Source organism: Pseudophryne corroboree, chromosome 1 (assembly GCF_028390025.1).
Source record: "Pseudophryne corroboree isolate aPseCor3 chromosome 1, aPseCor3.hap2, whole genome shotgun sequence".
Classification (NCBI taxonomy): Eukaryota; Metazoa; Chordata; class Amphibia; order Anura; family Myobatrachidae; genus Pseudophryne; species Pseudophryne corroboree.
The window spans coordinates 777,147,551-777,166,782 of record NC_086444.1 but is presented as its reverse complement, the minus strand read 5'-3'; the positions used below and the strand labels follow the sequence as shown (position 1 = coordinate 777,166,782).

General features: G+C 47.8%; 1 protein-coding gene across 2 annotated transcripts in view; it reads right to left on the bottom strand.

Annotated features, from left to right (window-relative positions):
- METAP1 (methionyl aminopeptidase 1) overlaps positions 1-19,232 on the bottom strand; it is a 126,809-nt gene that overhangs the window by 13,962 nt on the left and 93,615 nt on the right. For both annotated transcript variants that reach the window (XM_063917742.1, XM_063917752.1), the window contains exon 10: positions 19,082-19,147. In XM_063917742.1, the coding sequence (XP_063773812.1) occupies positions 19,082-19,147 (66 nt within the window). The remainder of the gene's footprint in view (positions 1-19,081; positions 19,148-19,232) is intronic.

The following is a 19,232-nucleotide window of genomic DNA, read 5'->3' as shown; positions in this document are numbered from 1 at the left end:
CCCTCCTCCAGACCTCAGTTAGGGAAACTGTGCCCGGAAGAGCTGACATTACTAGGAAAGGATTTGGAATCCCGGGTAAGACTCATACCAGCCACACCAATCACACCATACAACTTGTGATAACTATACCCAGTTAACAGTATGAACAACAACTGAGCCTCATTCAACAGATGGCTCATAACAATAACCCTATAGTTAAGCAATAACTATATACATCTATTGCAGAAAGTCCGCACTTGGGACGGGCTCCCAGCATCCACTACGGACTACGAGAAATAGAATTACCGGTGAGTAAATTCTTATTTTCTTTGACGTCCTAGTGGATGCTGGGTACTCCGTAAGGACCATGGGGATTATACCAAAGCTCCCAAACGGGCGGGAGAGTGCGGATGACTCTGCAGCACCGAATGAGCAAACTCAAGGTCCTCCTCAGCCAGGGTATCAAACTTGTAGAATTTTGCAAAAGTGTTTGATCCCGACCAAGTAGCAGCTCGGCAAAGCAGTAAAGCCGAGACCCCTCGGGCAGCCGCCCAAGAAGAGCCCACCTTCCTTGTGGAATGGGCTTTTACGTATTTAGGATGCGGCAATCCTGCCGCAGAATGAGCTTGCTGAATCGTGTTACAGATCCAGCGCGCAAAATATGCTTTGAAGCAGGAGAACCAAGCTTGTTGGGCGCATGCAGGATAAACAGCGAGTCAGTTTTCCTGACTCCAGCCGTCCTGGCTACATAGATTTTCAAAGCCCTGACTACATCTAGTAACTTGGAGTCCTCCAAGTCCCTAATAGCCGCAGGCACCACAATAGGTTGGATCAAATGAAACGCTGATACCACCTTAGGGAGAAATTGGGGACGAGTCCTCAATTCTGCCCTGTCCATATGGAAGATCAGATAAGGGCTTTTTCACGACAAAGCCGCCAATTCTGACACACGCCTAGCCGAAGCGAAGGCCAATAGCATGACCACTTTCCACGTGAGATATTTTAGCTCCACGGTCTTAAGTGGCTCAAACCAGTGGGATTTCAGGAATCCAACACAACGTTAAGATCCCAAGGTGCCACTGGAGGCACAAAAGGGGGCTGAATATGCAGCACTCACTTAACAAACATCTGAACTTCAGTCTTTCCTAGCCTTTATCAGCGTAGGAATCACTTAATCTGGAATGCCCTTTTCAGTTAGGATCCGGCGTTCAACCGCCATGCCGTCAAACGCAGCAGCGGTAAGTTTTGGAACAGACAGGGCCCCTGCTGTAACAGGTCCTGTCTGAGAGGCAGAGGCCATGGGTCCTCTGAGATCTTTTCTTGTAGTTCTGGGTACCAAGTTCTTCTTGGCCAATCCGGAACGATGAGTATAGTTCTTACTCCTCTCTTTCTTACAATCCTCAGTACCTTGGGTATGAGAGGAAGAGGAGGGAACACATAAACCGACTGGTACACCCACGGTGTCACTAGTGCGTCCACAGCTATCGCCTGAGGGTCCCTTGACCTGGCGCAATATTTTTTTAGCTTTTCGTTGAGACGGGACGCCATCATGTCTACCTGTGGTCGTTCCCAACGATTTACAATCAGCGTGAAGACTTCTGGATGAAGTCCCCACTCTCCCGGGTGGAGGTCGTGCCTGCTGAGGAAGTCTGCTTCCCAGTTGTCCACTCCCGGAAAGAACACTGCTGACAGTGCTAGCACGTGATTCTCCGCCCATCGAAGAATCCTTGCGGCTTCTGCCATCGCCATCCTGCTTCTTGTGCCGCCCTGTCGGTTTACATGGGCGACCGCCGTGATGTTGTCTGACTGAATCAGCACCGGTTGGTTTTGAAGCAGGGGTTCTGCTTGACTCAGGGCGTTGTAAATGGCCCTTAGTTCCAGAATATTTATGTGAAGGGAAGTCTCCTGACTTGACCACTGTCCTTGGATGTTCCTTCCCTGTGTGACTGCCCCCCAACCTCGAAGGCTTGCATCCGTGGTCACCAGGACCCAGTCCTGTATGCCGAATCTGCGGCCCTCGAGAAGATGAGCACTCTGCAGCCACTACAGCAGAGACACCCTGGCCCTCTGGGACAGGGTGATCAGCCGATGCATCTGAAGATGCGATCCGGACCACTTGTCTAACAGATCCCACTGAAAGATCCTTGCATGGAACCTGCCGAAGGGAATTGCTTCGTAAGAAGCTACCATCCTTCCCAGGACTCGCGTACAGTGATGCACCGACACCTGTTTTGGTCTCAGGAGGTCCCTGACCAGAGATGAGAATTCCTGGGCCTTCTCCACCGGGAGAAACACCTTCTTCTGTTCTGCGTCCAGAATCATGCCCAAGAACAGCAGACGCGTCGCAGGAATCAGCTGCGACTTTGGGATATTCAGAATCCAGCCGTGCTGTTGCAGCACTTCCCGAGATAGTGCTACGTTGACTAACAACTGCTCCTTGGACCTCGCCTTTATAAGGAGATCGTCCAAGTACGGGATAATTATAACTCCCTTCTTCCGAAGGAGTATCATCATTTTGGCCATTACCTTGGTAAATACCCTCGGTGCCGTGGACAGACCAAATGGCAACGTCTGGAATTGGTAATGACAGTCCTGTACCACAAACCTGAGGTACTCGTGGTGAGGAGGGTAAATGGGGACATGCAGATAAGCGTCCTTGATGTCCAGCGACATCATAAAATCCAAAAGGGATTTTTCCCACGCACTCTGCTGGCTGTTAGTAAGAAGAACTATATACTATGTAATAATAGGAAATTTAGAGCTCTTCGTTACATATGTTTTGCAAAAGATATGATAAGCCTCCAGGCCACTTCACGGCTGCTCTATTGCTGGAGGTCCCTGACTAAGCATAGGTCCAAGGCTTGGACCCCACAAAGTCGGCTCAGGCCCGACCACCCCAGGGCAGCACACCATTGAAATACTAAAGTGTTAATATGTGTTAAGAAAGAAGCAGAAGCTATGGGTTAGAAAGTGCTACAAAAATAAGGGTGTTAATAAAATACTCAAAAGAGTAATATTAGTGAAAAAATAGGAGTGTTACATAAGTGCTAAATAAATAATATGGCATGCTACCCCAAGGTGGCCCAGCCCCACCAGACCCGGGGGGTACCACTCCCCAAACCCATACACATCATAAAATCCCCCTCTTCCAGGCTTGCAATAACCGCCCTGAGCGATTCCATTTTGAACTTGAACTTCCTTACATAAGTGTTCAAGGATTATAATTTTAGAATGGGTCTCACCGAACCGTCTGGTTTCGGTACCACAAACATTGTGGAATAGTAACCCCGTCCCTGTTGAAGGAGGGGAACCTTGATCATCACCTGCTGAAGGTACAGCTTGTGAATAGCCGCCAGCACTACCTCCCTTTCCCTGGGAGCCGCTGGCAAGGCTGATTTGAGGTAACGGCGAGGGGGAGTCGCCTCGAACTCCAGCATGTATCCCTGAGATACCACTTGTAGAACCCAGAGATCCACCTGTGAGCGAACCCACCGGTCGCTGAAGTTCCGGAGACGCGCCCCCCACCGCGCCTGGCTCCACCTGTGGAGCCCCAGCGTCATGCGGTGGACTTAGTGGAAGCAGGGGAGGATTTTTGTTCCTGGGAACTGGCTGTCTGGTGCAGCTTTTTCCCTCTACCCCTGCCTCTGGGCAGAAAGGATGCGCCTCTGACCCGCTTGCCTTTCTGAGGCCGAAAGGACTGTACTTGATAATACGGTGCTTTCTTAGGCTGTGAGGAAACCTGAGGTAAAAAAGTCGACTTCCCAGCTGTTGCTGTGGATACGAGGTCCGAGAGACCGTCCCCAAACAATTCCTCACCCTTATAAGGCAAAACCTCCATGTGCCTTTTAGAATCAGCATCACCTGTCCACTGCCGAGTCCATAATACTCTCCTGGCAGAAATGGACATTGCATTAATTCTAGATGCCAGCCGGCAAATGTCCCTCTGTGCATCCCTCATATATAAGACGACGTCTTTAATGTGCTCTATGGTTAGCAAAATAGCATCCCTGTCGAGGGTATCAATGTTGTCTGACAGGGTATCAGACCATGCTGCTGCTGCAGCACTACACATCCATGCTGAAGCAATAGCAGGTCTCCGTATAGTACCCGAGTGTGTATATACAGACTTCAGGATAGCCTCCTGCTTTCTATCTGCAGGCTCCTTTAGGGCGGCCGTATCCTGAGACGGCAGTGCCACCCTGTTAGATAATCGTGTGAGCGCCTTATCCACCCTAGGGGATGTTTCCCAACGTAACCTGTCCGTTGGCGGGAAAGGGTACGCCATCAGTAACCGCTTAGAAATTACTAGTTTCTTATCAGGGGAACTCCACGCTTCTTCACACAACTCATTTAATTCATCAGATGGGGGAAAAGTCACTGGCTGCTTTTTCTCCCCAAACATAATACCCTTTTTTAGTGGTAACCGGGTTAATGTCAGAAATGTGCAACACATTTTTAATTGCCGTAATCATGCACCGGATGGCCCTTGTGGACTGTACATTTGTCTCATCCTCGTCTACACTGGAGTCAGACTCCGTGTCGACATCTGTGTCTGCCATCTGAGCTAGCGGGCGTTTTTGAGCCCCTGATGGCCTCTGAGACGCCTGGGCAGGCGCGGGCTGAGATGCCGGCTGTCCCAAAGCTGTTACGTCATCAAAACTTTTATGTAAGGAGTTGACAGTCGGTTAATACCTTCCACATATTCATCCACTTTGGTGTCGGCCCCGCAGGGGGCGACATCACACTTATCGGCTCCTGCTCCGCCTCCACGTAAGCGCCCTCATCAAACATGTCGACACAGCCGTACCGACATACCGCACACACACAGGGAATGCTCTGACTGAGGACAGGACCCCACAAAGTCCTTTGGGGAGACAGAGAGAGAGTATGCCAGCACACACCAGAGCGCTATATAACAGAGGGATTTACACTAACACAAAGTGAATTTTCCCCCAATAGCTGCTTATATCACCTTTTGCGCCTAAATTTATGTGCCCCCCCTCTCTTTTTTACCCTTCTTGTAGTGTATACTGCAGGGGAGAGCCTGGGGAGCGTCCTTCCAGCGGAGCTGTGAAGAAAAAATGGCGCCGGTGTGCTGAGGGAGATAGCCCCGCCCCCTCCACGGCGGGCTTCTCCCGCTTTTTTAATAATGTTAATGGCAGGGGATTAGGCACATATACAGTTTATAACTGTATTATGTGCACATTTTGCCAAAAGGTATACTTATTGCAGCCCAGGGCGCCCCCCCCCAGCGCCCTGCACCCACCAGTGACCGGAGCGTGTGGTGTGCTGTGGGAGCAATGGCGCACAGCTGCAGTGCTGTGCGCTACCTTATTGAAGACCGGAGTCTTCAGCCGCCGATTTTCTCCTGGTTCTTCAGTCTTCTGGCTCTGCAAGGGGGACGGCGGCGCGGCTCCGGGAACGGACGATCGAGGTCGGGCCCTGTGTTCGATCCCTCTGGAGCTAATGGTGTCCAGTAGCCTTAGAAGCACAAGCTAGCTGCAAGCAGGTAGGTTTGCTTTTCTCCCCTCAGTCCCTCGTAGCAGTGAGTCTGTTGCCAGCAGATCTCACTGAAAATAAAAAACCTAACAAATACTTTCTTTTCTAGTAAGCTCAGGAGAGCCCACTAGGTGCATCCAGCTCTGGCCGGGCACAGATTCTAACTGAGGTCTGGAGGAGGGGCATAGAGGGAGGAGCCAGTGCACACCAGATATAGTACCTAATCTTTCTTTTAAGAGTGCCCAGTCTCCTGCGGAGCCCGTCTATTCCCCCCATGGTCCTTACGGAGTACCCAGCATCCACTAGGACGTCAGAGAAAATAAATTGAGTGTTTGATCAAAACATCTACCATATTACACCCTACACATTACTTAAAGATAACAGAACAGGTAAAACAAAATAAATTCAAGAAAAGTAAAAATATTTTACAGACTTCAATGAAGTGCTCAGTGGTCAGCCATTCTATTTTGACATTTTCATTTTTGTAAGAATTAAAAGTTGCCACAATGTGGCATACAGAATAAGTTTGGTAGAGGTCCAAAAAAAGAGGACACCATGCACTAGTGATGTCAAGAAATATATAAGAGTTAATGCCTTAAAAACAGCTGTCCACCGTTATGGCCCCATGAAAGGGTTAATCATTGCTGGTCCAGTTTTTGCATATTTTTTTTTTTTTTTTTTGACAACTGCAGTTCTACGTTTTGTCGGAAAGGAGTAGCTTGTCAGTTTCGTATTTCTGGGACGTGTGTGTGTGTGTGTGTTGTGTCCCTACCCCTGAGACAGCAGCTGGGAGAACTATATCTCTCAGTAGCCCCCTCCCAGAGTGAAGATGGAAGGGAGACCACCAAGAGCTACGGAGACCTCCAGGGATAATTTTTTTTTATTTTTTCACACGCAGGAGGGGTTTTTCAGTGCTGAAAACCCTGCAATCACTTTTTTAAAATTGGAAACCGTGGGTATAGAAAGCACGCATTCCTGTGGTATGCAAAAAATAGGATTTTAAATTACCTACCGGTAAATCCTTTTTTCGTAGTACAGTACATAAGGGATATTGGGGAGACTTAGTACAATGGGGTAAAGAAGGGGTCCAAAGGAACCGGTGCACTTAAATTTCTTCACTGGGTGTGCTGGCTCCTCCCCTCTAAGCCCTCTCCCACAGGCAGTTATAGGTAAAACAGTGCCCGAAGGAGAAAGGACATACTTGAGAGAAGGAACATAACAATGAGTGGTGAGATTTATACACCAGCACACCACTAACATAAAGCAACCAAAGTGTTCTTCCTGACCAGGTAGCAGCTCTGCATAGTTGCAAGGCCGAGACTCCACAGGCAGCCGCCCAGGAAGAGCCCACCGATCTTGTAGAGTGGGCCTTCAGAGACTTAGGAACAGGTAAGGCTGCCGACACATAGGCCTGTTGGATAGCAAGTCTAAGCCAACGAGCAATGGACTACTTGGAAGCAGGACAACCCTTTTTCTGCGCATCATAGATCACAAACAATAAATCCGTCTTACTGATCAGAGCTGTTCGCTTGACATAGATCTTCAAAGCATGCACAACATCCAATGCCTCCGGAGGAGCAGAAGTGCCAGAACTTGATGGAACCACAATAGGTTGATTCAAGTGGAACGCAGAGAAAACCTTCGGCAGGAACTACTACCTAGTCCTGAGCTCCGCTCTGTCCTCATAAAAGACCAAGTAAGGGCTTTTACATGATAAGGCCCCCAATTCTAAGACACGCCTAGCAGAAGCCAGGGCCAATAACATCACAGTCTTCCAGCCGAGGTACTTTTCTTCTACCATCATCAGAGGTTCAAACCAGGTGGACTGCAGAAACTCGAACACAACATTTAAATCCCAGGGTGCCGTGGGCGGCACAAAAGGAGGTTTTATGCGAAGTACCACTTGCAAAAAGGTCTGAACTTCTGGCAACACTGCTAATTTCTTCTGGAAGAAGATGAACAGAGCTGAAATCCGGACCTTAATGGAACCCAGACGTAAGCCCTTGTCCCACTAGCCTGCAGGAAACGTCCCAAGTTGAACCCCGCAGGCGGGTACGTGTGGTCCTCGCACCAAGAGACATATCTTCTCCAGATACGGATGATAGTGTTTTGACGTCACAGGTTTCCTGGCCTGAACCATGGTAGCAATGACCTTCTTGGAAAGGCCCTTGTGAGCTAGGATGTTCCGCTCAACCTCCATGCCGACAAACAAAGTCGTCGTAAGTCCGGGTAGACGAACGATCCTTGCTGAAGATCTTTTCTTAGTGGTAGAGGTCAAGGGTCTTCGATGGACTTGTCCAGAAGATCCGCGTACCACGCCCTCCGAGGCCAATCCGGGGCACTCAGAATTGCCTGGACTCCTCGATTTCTGATTCGCTTTAGCACCCTTGGGAGCAATTGAATCGGAGGAAACTGGTGAACCAGCCAGTAAGACCAAGGCGACGTCAGTGCATCCACTGCCCTCGCCTGAGGGTCCCTGGTTCGGGAGCAATACCAACTAAGCTTCTTGTTGAGTCGAGAAGCCATGTTTATTTGTGAACAGCCGCACCGGTCAATCTGCTGAAACACCTGATGGTGGAGCCCCCACTCTCCCGGATGAAGATCGTGACGACTCAGGAAGTCCGCTTCCCAGTTGTCTACTCACGGAATGCAGACTGCTGACATTGCTCTTGCATTTCTTTCTGCCCAGAGCAGTATCTTTGACACCTCTCGCATGCAGGCCGTGCTTCTGGTCACTCCTTGCCGATTGATGTACGCCACTGCTGTGGCGTTGTCCGACTGTACCTGGATCGCATGATCCCTGAGTAGAGGAGAGGACTGAAGCAGAGCATTGTAGATTGCCCGAAGTTCCAGAATGTTGATCGGAAGGAGGGCTTTGTGGGCTGACCACCTGCCCTGGCAGTGAGCCCCTTGGGTGACAGCTCCCCATCCTCTCAGACTCGCATCCGTTGTGAGGAGGATCCAATCCTGAATCCCGAAACTCTTGACCATCCAGGAGACTGGAAAACTGCAGCCACCACAGGAGGGAAATCCTGGCCTGAGGTGACAGCCGTATCATCCGGTGCATCTGAAGATGTGATCCGGACCACTTGCTCAGGAGATCCAATTGAAATATTCTGGCATGGAACCTCCCATATTGGATCGCCTCTTATGAGGCTACCATTTTCCCCAACAATCTTATGCAAAGATGGATGGATATTCAAGCAGGTAGGAGAACCATACAGAGCATCTCCTGAAGTGTACTTGCCTTGTCCTTAGGAACACCTTCTGGGCCCCAGAATTCAATAACATCCCCAGGAACAGGAGCCGCTGAGTTGGCTCCAGATGGGACTTCTGTAAATTGAGAATCCACCCATAGTGTGACAGAAGTTGGATAGTGCGGGCGATATGGTGCAATAAAAGCTCCCTGGATCTTGCTTTTATCAGGAGATCGTCCAGGTAAGGGACAACATTGACCCACTGGACCCGGAACATCATCTCCACCGCTATTCTTTGTGAACAACCTCAGGGCTGTGGACAGGCCGACCGGTAGCGCCTGGAACTGGTAGTGATCGTCCAGAGAGGGCAAACCTCAGGTAAGCCTGATGAGGTGGCCAAATCGGAATATGGGAGATAGGCGTCCTTGAAATCCAGGGAGACAATGAATTCCTGTTCTTCCAGGCCTGCAATCACTGCTTGCAAGGATTCCATTCGGTACCACGAACAGGTTGGAGTAATAACCCTTTCCTCGTTGTGGTATTGGTACTGGAACAATGACGTGAGACTGGACCAACTTTTGGATGGCCTGTTGCAACGTAACTTGCGTATCCTCCAAAGCTGGTAAGCTTGATTTGAAAAATTGTTGGGGAGGAGTACCATCGAACTCCACCTTGTAAACCTGAGAAATGAGGTCCTTGACCCAGGTATCCTGGCAGGAGCTTTCCCAAATGCGGCTGAAGTGACACAGTCGAGCTGCCCCCTCGATATCCCCTCTGGGTGGGTGGGCACAGTCATGCTGAGAACTTCAAGGAAGTAGAACTGGTGCTCTGTTCCTGAGAACCGGTGTTTGCAGGTCTTCTTGTCTTACCTCTAGTGCCTCTAGCCGCATTGGAGGCACCTCTGGCCCTAGATCGAAATCCGTTAGACCGAAAGGACTGAACAGACGGCCCCGGGTAGGAACGCCTAGGCGGTGGGGCCCCAGAGGGGAGAAACGTGGCTTTCTGGCTGTAACCTTCGAAATCCACATATCCAACTCAACCCAAAAAAAACATTCCCCAGAAAAGGGGACAGATTCCACACTGCGCTTGGACTCTGCGTCCGGTATCCATTGATGCAACCACAAGGCCCAGCGTGCCGACACTGCCATGGCAGAAGTCCTAGCATTAATGTCCCCCATTTCCTTGAGCGAGTCACACAGGACGCATGCAGCGTCCTGAATGTGCTTCAGCAGAGTCACCGTAGTGACCAGAAGCACATCCCCAGAGAGGCCCTCCTGAATTTAAGTAGCCCACGTATGAATTGCATGGGTCATCCAGCAACCTCCTATGACCGGTCTTTGTGATATACCTGCTGCTGTGTCGATAAACTTTAGAGTAGTCTCTATTTTTCTGTCCCAAGGGCCCTTTATGGTAGAGGAGCAGCACCACCTTTTTAGACACTCGAGAGACTGATATGTCAACCGCCAGGGGTTCTTCCCATCATTTCCTACCTTCAGGAGCAAATGGGAAAGTGTGCAAAAATCTTTTTGACACTTGGTATTTTTTGTCTGGATTTCTCCAGGCTAACTTAAATAGGTCATCTAACTCTGCAGAATCAGGGAAAGTGACATCAGGTTTGTTCTGTGTAAAGAAAAATGATTGCTGTGATGCAGCGTCCTCCATAGTGTGTTTTAAAACGTCCCGTAAAGCCAGAAAGAGGGGTTCAATACCCTGAGCAGAAGTGGAATCCCCACTAACAGGATCCAATTCCTCCCCATTCTCCTGTATCTCTTCATCTGAATCAGAGAGTAAAGCAGGTAAAACACATTTTTGTGGTCCTGAGTTAGGGATGGGGGGCTTTGTAACATCTGCCCTGGCAGCTAAGTCTGCAGCAGCCTGTTGTAGTAGCTGAGTTTTTTGAGCATTAGCAGTGAGTTGTGATGACATATCAGACATCAGTTTTAATGGCACCTAGCCAGGAAGGTTCTTGACCCACTCCCCCAGCCCCCTCACTGAGTTGTTAAGATTGGCTGCATTGTTCACATGATACAGAATCAGATAAGGGAGAGAATCTGGTGTGGCATAAACTGCATAGTTTGTGTTTACCCATGTTCACAGTAAAGCACAATTACATACAGACAGACAAGTAATACCTTAGCAAGCCTGCCCTTACTGTATGTGAGGGGGAGATAGAGAGAGGAGACCAGTACACCCCAGTTACACAGCCCCAGTGAGGCTGTAAGCTGTTTTATCACACTGAAACATTTATGATTGCTGCCCTTTATAGGGACTGTGTACAATAGCTCCGAGTTTCAGGAGGAGCTGTGTGTGCCTGCTGCTGCAGCTAAGCAGAGGAAGGCGCCATTTTAGCGCTGGTCCCGCTCTGAGGTAGCTCCGCCCCCCCCCAATGGCGCCGGAGCTACAGTGTTTTTTATACTGGCATTGTCTCCCACATAACTTAAAAACATCACACAAGTGCTAGTTTAAGCCACCGGTAAGCCAGTGTACACAGGGGGCTATAGTGTGTCCCCTCCAGGAGGATCCCGTATGTCGCCCCTGGGTGTCAGCCGCACTTTGAACCGGGGGACCCCCTAGCTGGGCACCCGGTTTGTACTCACCACTGTCGTCACCTATAGGTCATTGTTAGGGGTGTGCGGCGTGCTGCGATTGCCACAGCTAAGGCGCAGTGCCCCGCTGTCCAAACAACCTCTCAGGATGGTGGTCCTGCAGCGGGGAAGCGGCTGACACCTCGCAGGGCCGGTTACTGCACCCCACCCCCAACTTCCAGGGTGCAGGTATGCTGTTGCCTAGACAGCATACTAAAAATATGTTTAAGAACAAGGCGCTTGTGACAATGTATAAATGTGTTGCAACAATTAATTGTTGCAATGCTGTAGTGCAATACCTGTAATAAAAAGGAGTTAGCAAATGTTTACAGCCCCTTTTGGATTTTTTGTTATTGGTCCTGCCGGATTTATGAGTTGCCGGCTCTTAGCTCCGTTAAAGTCTCTGTGCAGGGTGGAAGGAAATTCCTATCTGTCCCTATGCTACCCACCTTGTCCGTTAAAGTCTCTGTGCAGGGTGGAAGGAAATTCCTATCTGTCCCTATGCTACCCACCTTGTACCAAGTACAAGGTGGGTAGCATAGGGACAGATAGGAATTTCCTTCCACCCTGCACAGAGACTTTAACGGAGCTAAGAGCCGGCAACACATAAATCCGGCAGGACCAATAACAAAAAATCCAAAAGGGGCTGTAAACATTTGCTAACTCCTTTTTATTACAGGTATTGCACTACAGCATTGCAACAATTAATTGTTGCAACACATTTATACATTGTCACAAGCGCCTTGTTCTTAAACATATTTTTAGTATCTATTTTTTCTTGCTCAGGGCTGCTCAGACACAAAAAAAATCCCGGTAACAGCGCGGTTTTTCTTATTTTTAAACGCCTAGACAGCATACCAAAAATAATACAAGTTTTAAAAGAAAATGAAGAAAACTCTCTGGAGCTTGCAGAGTGTGCATTCTCCTGTGGGCACTTTTTTCTAAACTGCCTGTGGGAGGGGGCATAGAGGGGCGGAGCCAGCACACCCAGTGAAGAAATTTAATGAGCACTGGCTCCTTTTGGACCCCGTCTATACCCCATCGTACTAAGTCTCCCCAATATCTCTTATGGATGCTAGAGAAATATGCGTACCTCGCGCCCATGTTTTTTTACCTCACTAAACTTAGCACAAAACGAGTTCCCCCTACCCCTCATGGTCCTTAAAATGTTGACAGGAATAATTTAATTCCTCTGAAAAAATGTACAGTGATCACATCTGCCAACATGTATGTGATTACTTAACTGCTGTAGCGTATTTGACAGCAGGGTCATTAAATAAATCCAATAAATAACTTCACTGCTCTGTATCCACTACAATGTTGATAATCCTCTCATTCTCAAAGAAAATAGGATTTTGGTACTTACCAGGTAACCCTTTTCTTTGAATCTATAGGGGGCACTGGAGTACTCTTGGGATATGGACGGCTTAGCAAAAATAAAGGCACTGAATATTTAAATTTAGAACTCTCCACCCCTCCATATCCCTGAGTACCTCAGTGTAGTACCTCAGTGTTTTTTACTGAGCCGAACAGGAACTATAGAGAGGTTGACAATGGAGAATTCCTATAACCTAACGGACAACAACAAAGTTGACACATAACGTTACTGACAACGAAACAGTTGACCCCATAACCGATAGAACCTTATAATTTGAACCAGTCGGTGAAAATGTGTTACCATAAGATCCCCTGAGCTTAATACAACCCAGGTAAAACTGCTCTGGGTGGGCGTCCAGTGCCCCCTATGGATTCAAAGAAAAGGATTTACCTGGTAAGTACCAAAATCCTATTTTCTTTTTCATCCACTAGGGGTCACTGGAGTACTCTTGGGACGTACCAAAGCTTCCCCCGTGGGCGGGAGAGCTGTTTGACACCTGTAACACTAGGCGGCCAAAGCTAGATGCTGATGCCGCAAACGTATCAAACTTGTAAAAGCGCACAAACGTGTGCACTGAAGACCATGTAGCCGCACGGTCAAGCTGCGTCGTAGAAGCTCCACGACCAGCTGGCCATGACATTCCCACAGAACCTGTGGGATGAGCTATTACTGATGTAGGCGACTGTAACCTAGCCTTAAGGTAAGCCTGACGTATAGTCCGTTTTATCCATCTGGATAAGGTCTGCTGAGAAGCTGACCCACCCCACTTGGCAGCATCATAGAGAACAAACAACGTATCCGCATTACGAACCGTAGACGTTCGGAACATATAAACGCGTAATGCGCGTACCACATTCAGAATTCTAGAATGTGCTGTCAACACAGGAACCACTATTGGTTGATTGATGTGAAAAAATGACACTAGCTTTGGTAAGAAATCGGGATTCGTCCGAAGTTCTGCTTTGTCATCAGGAAACACCAAATACGGTGGCTTGCATGACAAGGCACCCAAATTTGAAAAACGTTTTCCAAGTGAGAAACTTAATATCCACTTGCTGTAAGGGTTCAAAATATGAAGACTGTAAGAAATCTGAACCCAGATTCAAGTCCCATGGCGCTGTAGGTGGGATAAATGGAGGCTGTACTCTGAGGACACCATGCAGAAAGGTGTGTACCGACGGCAATAGAGCCAATCGTCTTTGAAAATAAATTGACAACACAGATACCTGCACCTTCAGTGTAGATAAACGCAGTCCTCCATCCAACCCCGTCTGTAAAAATAACAGAATACGGGTAACTTGAAAGATGATGTCGGAAACTTCCGAGCTTCACACCAACCTATATAGGCACGCCAAATTCTGTAATAATGAGCTGCCGTAACCGGCTTCCTAGCTCGTAACATGGTTGGTATAACCGATACTGTAATGCCCTCTCTTCTTAAGAGGGCGGTCTCAACAACCACCCTGTCAACCGCAGCCGCGCTAAATAGGGGTAAAAGAACGGCCCCTGTTGTAACGGGTTGGACGTAGTATGAGCGGCCAAGGATCGTCTGCGAGTAGTCCTCGGAGATTCGAGAACCAAACTCTCCGAGACCCATGAGATATCACTAGTATGACTGTGACGGACTCTCTTATGATCCGTTTTAGCAACGGAGAGAGCAGCGGAAAACGGTGGAAACAGATACACAAGGCTGTACGGCCACGCGATTGTGAGAGCATCCACCGCCACTGCTCTTGGGACAGATCGTTCTGGACACATACTGGGCGTTTGTAATTGTGGCGAGATGGCATCATGTCCACCTGAGGGTAACCCCACCTGTGGACCAACATGTGAAACACCTCTGGATTTAATGCCCAGTCTCCTGGATGAAAATCCCGACGGCTGAGATCATCTGTCTAGCAGATGTCCACTCCCGGAATGAACCCAGTCGACAATATCACCTTGTGGTATTCTGGGCAATCGAGGATTCGAGCTACTTCCCGCATTGCCATGCAGCTTCTCGTTCCTCCCTGGTTGTTGTGTATGCGACTGCCGTCGCGTTGTCTGACTGCACTTGGACAGTCTGAGAGCGAAGCATGTACTGCAATGTAAATTGCACGGAGTTCCAGGACATTTATAGACAGCAATCTGTCGTGATCCGTTTAGAAACCCTGTCGCTGACCATTTTAAACTACAACTCCCCAACCTCTGAGACTCTCGCCCAGAGTAGAGACACCCTCGCTTCCCTGTGGGAAATCTGCCTATGTGAGGGCGACTACTGCTGTTGAAATGGACGCGAGTGAAAACCTCCGAACTGAAGCACTTCGAAAGCCCATCATTGTTCCTAATAGGCGAATACACAAATGTACCGATAGTGTGCGTGGCTTGAGTACTAATTGTACCAGATGGCGTATAATCTGTTCTTTCTGGTGTAGGTAAATTCTTTCATTTACCGTATCTGGAAACATACCTAGGAATTGAAGTCGTTGAGACGGAATTAGATGCGATTGTTTTTGAACTTGACACTGCAACCGTGGTGTACGTTAGCAGCGCAAGTCGGAGGAGCATCTGTTGAGACGGAGCTCTTATGAGCAGATCGTCTAAGTATGGAACGATTGTCACTGCCAGAGATCTGAGATGAGCTATCATCACAAACATCACTTTGGTGAATACCCGAGGCGCTGACAAGAGGCCAAATGGTAGAACCTGAAACGGTTAATGGTTGTGGCGTATTGCAAAACGCAAGAACCTGTGATGAGGTGACCAAAACGGAATGTGTAAGTACGCATCCTGGAGATCAAGCGCAATCATGCAATCTTGTCGCTCCAAATATGCACATACTAACCGCAGAACATCCATTTTCAATCTGTAGTAAGTGACTTGCTGATTGAGACTGCGACGGAGCCCTCCGGCTTCGGTACCACAAACAGACGGGAATAATAACCCTGACTTTGTTGGTGTACCAGGCCTGGAATTAAAAACTGCTGAAACCAGCAGAGACTGAATGGCAACCTGCCAAAACGCCTTATTTCGTCCGACAGAGGCAGTCCTGTCTTTTAACCCTAAATAGCGGATACATCCATGAGTGGATGGCTGGAAACCCGGCAAATGTAACGTGTAAAGGCGCTACCACAATTGAAAATTCGAGATGGGCTGAGAGCCCGTCAAGCCACTGGCTTGTTGTGACTTTAGCGCCCTGGCGTTACAAGGCGTGACTGTTTTTGTACCACAGCCTTGAAAAGACTGAAGTCTAAAGGCTTTAAACGCCGGACCAGAGTATTTCCGTCTTGATACCGGAGGAGGCAATGGCTAGACTTTTCCCTGAAATATGCATTTGTCAAATTTAGGACCAAACAACTTCTGGCCTTGTCGTGCTGAAACTAGCGACGATGAAAAACGAGAAGCGAGGTAACAGGCGGCAGCAGACGCTGTACAGAGATACTCAGTAGCTTCTTATTAACGATAAGTATAACGTGATCGTCATTGTTTCCATACACAGAGCGCCCTAGTGACCCAAATGTATCTTGGGTCTTTATAAGGTTTGACACAGACGAATTCACCAATGGCGGATTCTCCAATTTAGATGTCACTGTGTGGAAACGGGTAAATAGCCTTAAATCTTAGTAAGATATCCTAAATAAGAAACCCATTGAAGATCTGTCGTTTAGTAAATACGACGGATTAGATGTTAGAGGCTCCTTAGTCTCTGTAAATTTCAGAGACTAACTCACTGGTCATTAGCAATGTATGGTTGTCAAAACCCGCACTATCTGACTGTCTAATGTGCCCTCCTCACTCGTATTTAGCGCTGTGAGGTTTGAAATAGAATTGTCAGACTGCAACATAGAAGAAAATGTTTAAATTATAAGACCAGTTAAATTAACCCCCTGGTATCCAAAGTGAAGTTGGACCTTTGGAAAGGCTGAGACTCCTCCGTTCAAGCTGGCGGAGTCACTTCCGAGACTCCGATCTTACCACTCCTGTCGAGCGGAGTCAATTTGAATTGCCAATGCTTAACATAGGATCTGGGAATGAACCGGCTTCCGGAGTGGAAACCTACAAAACATACTGAACATGTGGTAGATTTATGTCCAGACATTGTTTAAAAGTATTTTTAGTCTGTGCTGGAGCCTTACTCCTTATGCAGACAGACAACACAATAGCCAAAGGACAGACACTTGCACGACTCAGTAAAATTATTACTTAAGGTGTGTAATATATATCTATCTATTTATGGCCGAAATGCAGTTCACATGGCCAGCCTATGTGAAACCTGAACCAAAATTCCCACTAACACCCCTGCGCCTCCGGTGGAGTAGAGATGTAGGGCAGGAATGTTCTGGAATTACAAACTGGAAGAAGCAGGAAGCATGGTTAAAATGGCCCCCATGCCATGCTTACACTGATAATCACAGGACAGTTTACAATTGCTACAGTGTTAATATAGGCTCAATAGCCTATTATACAGTGATAATCACAGGCAGGCCACAATACATGCTCTAGTGTTAATATAGGCTCAATAGTCTATTACACAGTGAAAATCACAGGCAGTTTACAATACATGCCTCCAGTATTAATATAGGCTCAATAGCCTATTATACATTAACTCTGCCTGCTGTTTATATAGGTATGGCAGCCCTTTACATTCCCTTGTAGCCGCGCTGTAAACAGCCAGATTCCCCCCCCCCCCTTCCCCTGTACTCCCTGTAGCACTGTGTCTCAGCGGGGAGCGCCGGGAAGTCTTTGCAGGGAGGCGAGGGACACTTCTTGCCGAGCAGCGGAGGTCGGCTGGCCGGAGCGGCGCGTAGCGGCTTCCGGCATCGCTAGCCGAGCTGCGGCGGTTCTCCCCCTCTCAGCGCTGGCACCAATACAGCACTGACGGAGCGGCTGGGGCGGCCGGACGGAGCGGCTGGGGCGGCCGGACGGAGCGGCTGGGGCGGCCGGACGGAGCGGCTGGGGCGGGCGGCTGTATGAGCGGCGGCATTACAACACTGACCCCCACACAGCGGGACGGCAGCCTGCGCTGACCGCCCCGTTTCCCCAGCATACCTTGTTGTAGGGAGGCCTGCGACGGGCTTCTAACTGTAAACACCGAGCTCTTCCGGTCATGGCTGCGACGGGGCTTCTATTTGTAAGCTCCGTCCAGCTGTTGCAGGAGACAGTGGGCTGCCTGTGGCTGTGAGGGTGCTCTTTGTGAGGACCGACACGCCATGCGCTGTCCATGCAGCGGCACTATCCCGGACCCATGTTTTTCCAGAAACTGGGAAGGGATGTGCTAAGTGAAAAAAGTAAAATGTAAAAGTAAAAATGAAAAATTAATAAAATCTTCCACAAAGTGTGGGAACTCCACACAAGCCTCGTTAGTGCTGTGAGCACAGAAAAAACACTGGAGGTACTACACTGAGGTACTCGGGGATATGGAGGGGTGGAGAGTTCTAAATTTAAATATTCAGTGCCTTTGTTTCTGCTAAGCCATCCATATCCCAAGAGTACTCCAGTGACCCCTAGTGGATGAAAAAGAAATTTAGTTATTTTTCTTGTTTCGTTCAGAACAGAGAACATACACTGCCATGTTGTTCTTCAGGATTTTTTTTTTTGTCTTTCTTAACACCACCTATTTGCTTTCACCTGCAATTTAGGGTTTATTTTCTGCAAGATAATGATCAGTCTCATGTGTTCAGAGACGAATCTGCAGGAGTGCCTGGGAAATGGGGAATGATGAGATTGGCATTTGTGCATGTGTTAAGGTTATCACTTTTATATAATATTAAAAGTTTTTCATTGGAAATGACCGACTCCACAGCCCTGGCTTTTAGTCCTAGCACCCATTTCTGTAGAACTGGACTATGAACTAGGACTCCCTGAAAACTCACTAGGTAGAGTTTTTTCCAAAGAGAAGTCTCAAATTTTGACATTCAAACCCTACATAATCAGGGTTCTATGTACTTAGCTTTCACTTACCTATATGTCTACATGCTCACGTCAAAGGACTACTAACAGTACCTAGGAAAGCTCCCATACTTCATTTGTGGCTGGAACTCTCATGCTAGACCTCTTCAAGAACACACTATTGATATCTCTTTTCTAAACCAAAATGCTTCACTTTTTTCTGTACTCTTAATCCTTTATAGGTTTATTTATGATCATGTGCTTTTCAAAATGAAATGTAAGGTGCTTTAAATCCTATAAGGATAAAATATATGGTCAAATTATTAAAATGGTACGTCAATGAAATAGCTTTCCATAATAACATTTCAGATCAACGCAATTTATCAGTGATCACAATTTTATTTTAATTAATAAAAACAAAGGTCAAGTCAACCATCTTCTGCTCACATATTATACATTGTGTTTCTATATTCTTCCAAAGCAGTATTCTTTAGTAAGAAGTTTTTTTTTTTAAATAAATAAAATAACCAAAGGTATACAGTTTGAAAATCAAAAACCTAATTGTGACATCTCACCTTCACAGATCATCGGTTCAATTGTAAACACATGTCCTGGCTTCATCACTCCCACAGCCTTGTTTTCTTAAAAAAAAATAATAATATGAAATAGTCAGCAGTTTTGAACACTTAATGGAAAGATCAGGTTTTGATTGAAGGAAATAAGGAG